At 39.9% G+C, this 11,119-nt stretch overlaps 1 protein-coding gene across 18 annotated transcripts in view; it reads left to right on the forward strand.

Moving 5' to 3' along the window:
* Tcf4 (transcription factor 4) overlaps positions 1 to 11,113 on the forward strand; it is a 343,664-nt gene extending 332,551 nt beyond the window's left edge. For 12 of the 18 annotated variants that reach the window (XM_010611524.2, XM_010611527.2, XM_010611525.2 and 9 more), the window contains 5 exons: positions 4,784 to 4,919; positions 6,678 to 6,840; positions 9,529 to 9,758; positions 10,165 to 10,305; positions 10,482 to 11,113. In XM_010611524.2, coding sequence (XP_010609826.1) covers positions 4,784 to 4,919; positions 6,678 to 6,840; positions 9,529 to 9,758; positions 10,165 to 10,301 — 666 coding nt within the window. In that variant the 3' untranslated portion in view covers positions 10,302 to 10,305; positions 10,482 to 11,113. The remainder of the gene's footprint in view (positions 1 to 4,783; positions 4,920 to 6,677; positions 6,841 to 9,528; positions 9,759 to 10,164; positions 10,306 to 10,481) is intronic. The other 6 variants (XM_010611528.2, XM_010611530.2, XM_010611529.2 and 3 more) reach the window with 1 other exon arrangement.
* The last annotated feature ends 6 nt before the right edge of the window (positions 11,114 to 11,119 follow it).

Raw genomic sequence — 11,119 nt, forward strand, 5'->3', positions numbered from 1 at the left:
ATGTAGTTCGATATCTTTGCCTTGGCCTGAGTTAGTGAACTGTGATTTTTTTCCTATGACAACCAAATTTTCATATCTATATGTGGGTGTGTATGTATGCATGTAGTAGCTTTGTACATGAGCAGATGTGTGTGCTTGCATGTGCATAGTTTTAAAACAAAAGCTCTAAGAAGTAAGTTCCTTTTTTGCCCTTAATTCTGCTCCTTTTTCATATATATATATACATATGAAAAATATATATCCTTACTATTCAGTGTTACAGCTTTTCTGAGTTCAGACTGTTTTAATTCTCTAACTAGATATTGACTTAAGTTACTCAGCCATTCTCAGCCTTACCTTTCTTTGTTAAATAGGGAGTTTGGTCCAATTTCTTAATCCCTCCAAACCCTTAAAGTCTGTGTTCTGCAATTTTAAAATGCTTGTGATATATTAATTATTTTCTTGGAAAGTATGATTATTTAAAATTATATGGTATTTATATGATTCAAAGAATACCTATCTAAAGATATTTAATTATTCTCAGTGATAAATTCATATGAGCAAATTTAAATAACTGTGTCAACGTGTAAATATAATTTGACCTAAGATAAAATGTAGCTTAGATATTTGCACATACATTTCTCAGCTGTGATTTACTAGGTCTACAAAAGGAGCAGGCTGAGGTAGCCATGACTGGGCTATGTAGTCTTATTGTCTTTATGTAGCTTGTTGGATGGCAAAAACACCTGATCCTAGGATGGTTTATTCATGGGACAAAATGATGACCTAGGCATCAGATGATCTTGTCATTCAGAGCAGAAATACTAAGTAAGACCCAGAGGGAGTTAGTGGCAGGTACAGATCGTGAAAGAATATACCAAGAGAGACTGAAAGAAGAAAGAGCCCAGGCTGAATGAAGAGACGGGCAGATTCCATAGAGAGGCAGAGGTAGCTGGATGTGAGAAAAGGCTGAGCATCCCAGAAGGGATATGAGCCACCTTAGGTCTCCGGAGACCTCGGGATACAGAGTGCCGGTCACCAAAACCTTTACGATGAATTTCTTTTTACCTAAGTAAGCCCAAACAGGGCTCTATCCCTTATTACTAAAGTGATCACACCAAACTGATGAGTTCCAAAACTTTCCCAAAGAATTGTTACGAGCTTTGTGAGCATAGGGATCACATCTGAGTCATTCATCACTCTGCCTTAGGCACATCAAGAAAGTGACAGACATGGACTAGAATAGAAAATGTTTGTTGATTTTAAATATACTTTCTAGTCAATCAATTAATAATGGTTTGAAATTTCACTTACAGCTTTTGCTTTTAACATAGTGTATCTGAAGCTCTATTACACTGCATATGTTTATCAGAAGACAAAGATTGCAAAAACATTTGCTCTAAGTATTAATAAATTGACTTTTCATAAGCTGGCTTTGAACTTTATTTTTACATAAATGAAAAGTTTATCAAAATGAGGCTTTACTGCAAAGTGAATTTTCTAAAAATTCACACCAGACTTCATCCTTGTTATTGATCTGTGTGTTGAACAAATCTAGTTTTTCCTGCCTACCTTATATATTTATTATATGAAAAGTGGACAAATCATTAGCCCTTGTATATATACACAGCAGTATTGATTCCCGTATCTCTTTTGGAGTTATTCATGTGATGGATTTGTACAGATTGCTCATAGTCCTTCTTGTCTTATATGTGAACAGAAATATTGTTTTTAAAAGAGAAATAAATAGGGTAGAACATGCTGTCTGCAACCAAGGAAACCAGCAAAACAAAGCTATCTTCTCAAATTGGCATACTCTGCCACAGCAATGGGCAGTGGAACTGATCCTAGAGAATTAAACTCAGTACTACATGAACCGGGACTTAGCAGAGGTCATTTGTGTGATCTGAAGTATCCAATCAAAAGGGAGACCTTAAAACAGCAAAGACAACTTTGTCTCCCCCTTTCTTCATGGAAAGTGAATGATACTGTTTGAGATGACCTAAAATGATCTATAGAAAATAGACCAAGTTACGTAACATATATACCTACAATCTCAATAGAAATGTAGTTAGGACAAATGTATTTTCAAATACAGTTTTAAGATTACCTACAATCTCAATAGAAATGTAGTTAGGACAAATGTATTTTCAAATACAGTTTTAAGATTTTACTGTCTTTGTTCAGGAAAGAGATTTAAACTCAAATAGATCTGAACAACACGGATACTGTGAGCATGAAGATGACCGTAGGTGAAGATAGCTTGAGTTCCAAGATTCTTCAAGTTCATGGGCTGTTAGTTTTATGTAATACACAAGTACTTTCAGTTAAAACACACTAGTAGGGGTAACATTTGTATAACTGTTCTACTAGTTGTTTTGCATATACTATTGATGTTCTTTATCAGAAGTCTGGGATTTATTCTCTTATAACTTTTAGAGTTATTCTCTTCCTTTTGTACTTGAACGACTTACAGTCATGCAGCTAAGAAACCAGTCACAATGAGAACCTTAATGTAGTTGGCTTTCACTATCAGTCACTCTGATTTTCATATCCATCGAGTCAAAGAAAATAAAACGATAATTGGTTGTAGGTTCTTTTTTTCTTCTTTGGAGAACTTGCCTAAATGCTATATAGAGAAAAAACAGTTTTAGGATCAGTAACTAAATACACTTTAAATGAAAAACAAACTGCCAACCCTAAACTATAGCACAGATGAGTGTAAAGAAAGCAGGAGTACATTAGTAGACTCTTTCTGATGTAGACAACACACACACACGTCCATTAAGATCAAATCTTTTATTATAACTTAAAAAATTCATCCTTTGTGGAAATTCAAGAAATTAAATCCACTGGGACTACCAACAAATATGAATTGGCACCGAGGCAGTTAGTTGTTTGGGACTACATTGAATAAGAGGCATTTAAAACTTGAGATCTTAGATTGAAAGAGAAATCAGTTGAGTCTTAAACTGCATAACTGTGAAAACAGCAAACTACAATCTTCATGGAAAATCGGTACCACATTCTTGTATGGGAACACGTGTATGGAAAGAGTGATGGAGACATGGTGAAGGGGCAGGGTGGGCATGGGACGGAGAGAGCAGACCTGAGTTACAGAGGGAATTTGGACTGGTGTGTCAGCAGGGGAGGAGAAGAGCTTGTACGTAACCTCGCAGAGCCCCAGAGCCGAAGTATGGCCTGTTGTCTCGAGCCTTCCAAGAAGCCGGTTTGTGGAAGGGGAGGTAACCAGCATCCTGGTACTTACTGAGGCCACATAGCCACCACGCAGAAAGTTCTGCTTTGTGACACAGGCACTGTGGGCAGATACCGCCCAACTTCCCAGATCTCTCAGCAAGAACTTCCCAGTATTTACAGGCCTTTAAGCCATTTATGGTTCTTGCTGGCTTTTGACTCTGAACAATTAGTATGACTTATATGAACTGCTCTCTGACCCTTCTCCTGCCCAGAATTATTTTCTTCTGTGTCGTTTAGGAGTACATATGCACTAGAAGTGATACCTAATACTTGGCTGCCTTTGATCCTGTGAATTTGATTGTTACTTAATTCGGTTCCTATCATTGCATTCTTTGGAAATACTTGTTTAAAACATTTTGGTGATAAGAGCATGAAAACTGTGTGTTGTGGCTTGACGCCTTTGGAGGAGAAGTAAACCTTCATTCATAGCAGTAGAAATTCACAAGATTAAAATTCCTTAGTGTGAGACCCATTGTCCGGCATAACTGCTCACTTAACAGTGGGCTAAGAAAATAACTGTTTGGGAAAACAAGGTGAGGTGAGCTGCTCGAGTTCCTATTGGTTTACAAGTGCTTAATAATTTTGCTTTAAAAGGCATATGCTATAAAGTCAGCCAATGCTGGTGTGATGCCAGAAGTTCATTTCTGGACCCAGCATAGGTAGTAGTAGTGAATAAAAATCTCAGCAATATTTTTTCAAATCAAGTAATTATGCTGTACTCTATGATTTTATTCTTGGAAGCATAAATAGTGTTTACAGTATGGATGGTGTCTTTCTAGGGTGAGAGTAGTGAAAAAAATGGAAAAATGTCTAAACATCCTTGTGTGGCAATGATGGCATTACTGGTGTGTTTAATAAAACCTTTATTGGTACATTTTCCGGTGTGGTGGCATTGGCAGAAATGTTCCCCCTTTGGATTTGGAACTCGGCAGCGGATGAAATACAGTAAACATTAATTTGGAATGGACTGCCAGTTTTGGGAAGCCAGGTGACATTTTATTATATTTGTACCAAGCAGGGGCTATGTCCCATACTGCTGTAGCTTCCACTGTCAGAGGCTTAGCTGGCATTATGGAAAAAAAAAATGGCAGGCCTGAGAATCTTATCCCCCAAAATGAAAGTCGAATGCCAAATTGAAATTCCTGTAGGATTTCCGATAGCAATGGGGGAATTGAGAAGCCCACAATTAAGCATATGGGCATTAAGATAATTGTCAGATCTGTTGGCGGACATGATAGAAGACAGATGGGTACGAATCAGTGCACTCCACTGCAGCACCCTGGGAGACAATTTGACGTTTTACCTGCCTGAGCTACTCTGCCATATTTGTCACTGGATGTACAGCACGGCATCTTACTGAGCGTTAAGTGTTTTTGCAGAGCACTGTAGGTACTTGCACGGTCCTCCAGCGCCCTCTAGTGAATCACATTTGTGAGGATTGCTTTTCCAAGGCCAGCCTTCCTCCATCAGGGCCTTGCTGCCCCCTGGAAATAGCTGTTGCACCTCTTGTTCCCACTAAGCACTGTGGTTCCTGTCATCCCTTCAGGTTGGGGCCCATCGTGAAGATGGCGTGACCCTGAGAGGCAGCCATTCTCTCCTGCCAAACCAGGTTCCAGTTCCACAGCTTCCCGTCCAGTCTGCAACTTCCCCTGACTTGAACCCACCCCAAGACCCTTACAGAGGTAAGTGCACCTCAGAAGGGCTCTGCTGACCTCATGTTAGCAGTACACCCAGAGAGGATGCTGAGCAGCCTTGGCCGGCAGCCCTCAGGAAGTACCAGCAGAGAAACAAGAATCGAATTTGGTACAAAAATGGCAAGTAAATGAAAACGTAGCTAGAACTTACCGTACTAATTGCGTTTCTTCAGTAACTGTTTTCCTCAAATATCCTCTTAAATCCCAGTCCCATTTCAGTAGGGAATGAGACAACAGACTGATGAGAGGAAATTTTATTTTAGCTATTTCCACATTTTACTCATTCAGGTCCTCTAATGTGGTTATTTGTGGCCTGAAAATGATATTTCCAAATGAATAGGAAGGAAATTGTTTTTGTTGTTTAAAATGGAAGGAAATGTAGGTGCATTTACAAAATGGAACTTGGCTGGATGGTTTTTGCAATTAAGTCATCTAGCCTTATAACAGTGCCTCCCAGTCCCTCACTGCAGGGGCTTTTCATGTCCCCAGGAAGTGGAACTACACGGCCAGCTGGCTGGTGATCACTTACATAGCTTCTTCTAGTTCCCTAAACATTTGAAACAAACGGGACCACACTACCTTAGAAATGTACATAAGCATCTTTTCAACCTCTAGCCATTAAACATATCTGAGTGTTAGTTACATTGCACGTTTTGGTATAGCTATTCATTTTCATTTGGCTGGTAATAATCCAGTGGACCTTTCTTATAAAGAGCCTTTGGTTTTGCTCTCTTGTCTTAGTTCTGTGCTTCTTAAACTGCAACTGTGACAAGCCTGACCTGAGGATCTTATTAAGAATGTAGGCTGGGGATTTCGCCCAGTGGGTTCCAGCGCCTGCCTTGTAAGCGTGAGGTCCTAAGTTCAATCCCTGGTACCAGAAAAAAAAAAAAAAGAATGTAGTTTGTGATTCATTAGATGTGTGATTCATTAGATATGTGATTAGGCATTTCTAATAGCTTCCAGGTGACAAGAAAGCTTTGGGCCCGTGGGCTAAACTGTGACAAAGTTCTAGAATGCACAGGGTATGCGTAGAAGGAAACACATTGTAGAAATGTATCTACCTGACATATAAATTACATTAAGACCGTGTCTTCAAATGTAATGTGATCTTGGGAAGTTGAGCAGTGATAAAGCTAGAAATTTCTTCAGTAAGCAATGAACTGCCTTCCATATGTACATTTCTAAATGCTGATTACTCCTTGAGGATAAGAGAAGCCTAATTTCAGGATATCATTAGGGTATCTATTGAAGTCTTGACTGCACATATTTAGCCTACTCCCTGGGAATTATATTTTAAGGATATTTTTCTATTAAATCATTGCATATGGAAGAAACTCAATATAATAGCTGATATTTACTTGGGTTCTTAATCAGAACATTGAGGTGTGTGATTTTCATGATTATGATTTTCATTGCAATTAAGTTGATGTTTTGTAGACAGTGAAATTACCATCTACTCCAAAAGATTGCAAAATAGAATTTAACCTCAGAGCCAATGCTGGGAAAACTTGTTTCCGCAGGTGCATTTTTTGAAACTTCACCAGATAGCAGGAAAAAAGTGACAGAAGGATCACAGTTCAGCAGAATGAATTGTCTAGCTGGCAGCCTTGCAATCTGAAGTGGGTGTATTTGTGCATAAAGTTTTGGTGTACATGTAACCCGTCTCCCTCTCCCTCTCCCTCTCCCTCTCTCCCTCTCCCCCACCTCCGTCTCTGTCTCTCTGTCCCTCCGTCCCTCCCTCCCTAGGCATGCCCCCAGGACTACAAGGGCAGAGTGTCTCCTCTGGCAGCTCTGAGATCAAATCTGATGATGAGGGCGATGAGAACCTACAAGACACGAAATCTTCCGAGGACAAGAAATTAGATGACGACAAGAAGGATATCAAATCAATTACTAGGTCAAGATCTAGGTAACAGTATATAATACTGTCGCTTCATTTAATTCCTTTATTGGACTTTGATGAAGTGAACAGAACAGGAAGAAACTACTCAGTTTTTTCCTGGCAGGTAATTCTACAGATGAAAAGAAAAAGGCCTCTAGAAGTACTAAAAGTATCACTTAAGATACCTGTACTCTAGTGAAGCCTAAAATGTCTTTGCATTTATGAATTTGGACCCAATGCTAATTGCACACCATAAAAAACAATTTGTAACTGATTTAAGTGAAAATGCTTTATTTTTAAAACTATACAAATTTGGTCAGAAACGTTCTTCCTAAAATATTTCCAGAGAGATTTTAGCCATGTTAAAAAGTCAATTGATGCATACATTCAACTGTTACTTTGTTCTTACTTTCAAAGGGAAAATACTAATTTGCCAATTGTATCCTAAAATGTTGATGTATACAGGAGTAATACCTAACTTGCTAATTTTTTCTCTCTCATAGTTCTTTCTATAAAAAAAAAAAAAACTACAGGAAAATAGTTTGTTTGGTGTTCTTAAGTATTTGATACCTTTAAATTAGAATTGTCTCTTTATTCTGGTAATCAGATAGTTTTTGAATGCCCCATGTGCATAATACACATGTACTTTGGGGTCATTTCTTAGTGTCTTTTCATGTTAATTTTACAATTATTGGGACAAATTATATATACTGCTACAAGTTCCAGAAATGCTAAATGCATCTGGCTTACTTCCTTTCTTGACTCTTGGCCACATTAGCAAGAAGTCCCTGGTCCGGGATTTCACATCCTTAACAGCTTCACTCTTAATCTAAGTCAGTTCTTAGGAACTTAATTACGTGGCCAAAACTTATGCATATTAATAGATGCTTTGAAGTTTCAGAACAACATTTTAAATTGCCACTGAAAACCCTTTTAAAGGACGCTCTTGTGATGTTAATGTGCATTTATGTTGCAAAACAATATTTTTCAAATCTATGGAGTTTATTTGCACAACTAATTTATTTAGAGTAAATAACCACTTCCAGTCAATCATTAGCCTGAAAGTCTTTGGAAGACAAGTTCCCGTTTTCAAGTCCCCCCTGTGGAAGGTGTAGCGCATTTGATGTGTAAAGCTACTGCCAAATTTTTAGCTTTAGGTAGGGCCCAGTGGAGACTCAAATCTGTTTCTTTTTCCTTCACATAGCCTAGTACCAGAGATCAGAGTGGGTGTAGGAGTAAATTAATAGTAACCCGAACTTCCTAGGTGCCAGCTGAAGTCATGGGTGAGGGCAGAAGAAAGTGAAGAGGACCAGAAAGCAGGGAAAGTGCTCTCTCCAGTTAGCTCTGTTGAGCTGTGTGTTCCCCAGCACACCCTCTCAGAGACCGTGCCGTCTGGAAAGGAGCTAAGCCTATGGAGGGGGAGTTCAGCTAGTCGTCATCTTCCCTTATTATCTTCCTCCCTCTCGCTTTCCCTCTTTGCTTAAGTGTTCTTGGCCTTCATACATCATCACGTGCCACGTACTTGCCACCCAAGAACACTGGTCTCATTGTTGATTGATTAGATCTTCTCCAGAGTAGTTGGTACTTTTTGTAATTTGCATGTTACCCAAGGATTATCCAGAATGGAAGACTGGATCTATGCCTTTTAAGCCAGAAATCATTAAGTGTAGGTTGAATTGACTAGATAACTTTCCGTTGTCTTCCAACTCCGAAATGTGATTAATCACTTTTATTCTGTGGACCTTTCCAGCTCAGGGAAAATTAAGGCTATGGCTAAGCTTCATGGTCCTCTAGCTCAGCGCCTGAGTCTCTAGACTAATGGTCACCTTTACGTTATTTCTTGTACTAGGGAGTGGTTAGTTTTGAGTGGCATTCACTTCATTTTTATGTCTCTCAGATCCAGATGAACTTCTTGCTTATGGTAGTTCACCTCAGTCATCTGGTGTTACTTTGTTCTGTCTTCTTTAGCCCAGCTATTTCCAAACCTCTCCTTTCTACATGAGAGCACCAGAAATATTTTAAGCCCTTCTGCCATGAAACCTTGTCAAGATGATGATATCCTTTCCAGATGACTCATCTTCCCATTTGTCTTCCATTTAAAAGTCTCTAATTGGTCACAATGACACCCAGAAATGGTTAGAAGCGATCTTATCTTTCCAGTCCCCACTGTCTTCACTCGCAGTGCACTGATACGTTCAGTACAGAGCTTTCTTCTTGCTCTTGTTAACCTGCCTTGTATTTGCCTTACTGTGATATCACAATCTCTTTTCAATCCCTTGTTTTCCCCTAGGTTTTCGATGTCAGTTTTCTAAAAAGATTACATATGAACAGTGTTTCTCAAGTGTGATTATGCTGTGTGAGCTAAGCATGAGTAAGCGGAGGCTTGCTCTGCAGAACGTAACCTTATCTGCAAGGCCCCGTTCTCCCTTTCGTGCCTCACATCACAGTGGGCACACTTTGGACCCTCACGTTAGCCCAGGTCATCCCCTTTTATTCGTTTTGGGTTTGATGCATCATTTGGAAAACTAAACGTATTGTATATTACCATTCACAGCCATCCAAACCAATCCCAAGATCGAGTGGAAATAAAATTCTTCCGAGGACACAGATTGAAATGGGAAAGTTCCAGGACAACTCTGGAAAAGTAAAAAGTAACTCAGGTACCTCCCTCTCCCCCACACCATTAGAAAATGTCGCATCCCTTTTGTCCCACAGCAATAATGACGATGAGGACCTGACACCGGAACAGAAGGCGGAGCGGGAGAAGGAGCGAAGGATGGCCAACAACGCCCGCGAACGCCTGCGGGTCCGAGACATCAATGAGGCTTTCAAGGAGCTTGGGCGCATGGTGCAGCTCCACCTCAAGAGTGACAAGCCCCAGACCAAGCTCCTGATCCTCCACCAGGCTGTGGCCGTCATCCTCAGCCTGGAGCAGCAAGTCCGAGGTCAGTGAGCTGAGATCAACACTCAGCTGGAGCAGCAGCAGACAGCTGAGTCTTAGCACCCTCAGAATAATGGTTCGGATGCAACCATGTCTAAACCCTGAAGCAGCAGTCCCTTGTCTTATAATTCAGTTACAGGATTCTCTAGTATCTCGCGTCCCGTTCATGCAGTCAGTAATCAGAGCTTAGTTTCCTTGCTTCACCAACATTTTAAAAACTGTAAAATGGTGCAAATTCTCTGTGCAGTTCAGCTTTTCCTTATGACCAGCCAAGCGAATACCCCGCTGTACATTTCCTAACTCACGTAAAGCTGAGCCCAAGGGTGGGAGAAACGGAGGAGGAGGGGACCCCAAAACTTTACCAGAAACCTCGGCATTAACAAAGCTCCCTGTGCTCTCATCTTCCACAGAAAGAAACCTGAATCCAAAAGCAGCCTGTCTAAAAAGAAGGGAAGAAGAGAAGGTGTCCTCGGAACCTCCCCCACTCTCCTTGGCTGGCCCGCACCCTGGAATGGGAGACACATCAAATCACATGGGACAGATGTGAAAGGGCAAGTTCGTTTCCCACCATTTCTGAGCTCACCATGCAACCCTCTCACCTGCACCACAGCCAGAAAAGCCAGCTTTGACCCAGATGAACAGATATTTTTCTTTCTTGGAAAAAGAGGGGTTTCCCCCCCCTCTTCATCAGATACTAATTAATTCTCCTCTCTTTTTCTTTTCTCAGGTCCAAGTTGCCACAATGCTTCATTAAAACAAGAGACCACTTCCTTAACAGCTGTATTATCTTAAACCCACATAAACACTTCTCCTTAACCCCTTTTTTTGTAATATAAGACAAGTCTGAGTAGCTATGAATCACAGACGCAAGAGGTTTCAGCATTCCCAATTATCAAAAAACAGAAAAACAAACAAAAAAAAAAAAGAAAGAAAAAAGTGCAACTTGAGGGACGACTTTCTTTAACATATCATTCAGAATGTGCAAAGCAGTATGTACAGGCTGAGACGCAGCCCAGAGACTGAATGGCAATCTTTCCACACTGTGGAACAATGCATTTGTGCCTAAACTTCTTTTGGAAAAAAAAATATAATTAATTTGTAAGTCTGAAAAAAATATTTAATTTAAAAAAATTGTAAACTTGCAATAATGAAAAAGTGTACTTCTGAAGAAAACTACATGAACGTTTTTGTTGGTATTCAAGTCAGCTAGTGTTTATAATTACTGGGTATCGGATGGGGAAGCTCGGCTGCCCTACTAACAAAACCAGCAAACGTCCTGATGACAACGAAGTGATGACATTAGCCATTCCTTAGGGTAGGAGGAACAGATGGATCTTATAGACCTATGACAAATATATATATAAA

The sequence above is a fragment of the Fukomys damarensis genome, unplaced genomic scaffold (assembly GCF_012274545.1).
Source record: "Fukomys damarensis isolate Sample0158 unplaced genomic scaffold, DMR_v1.0_HiC HiC_scaffold_30, whole genome shotgun sequence".
Taxonomy (NCBI): Eukaryota; Metazoa; Chordata; class Mammalia; order Rodentia; family Bathyergidae; genus Fukomys; species Fukomys damarensis.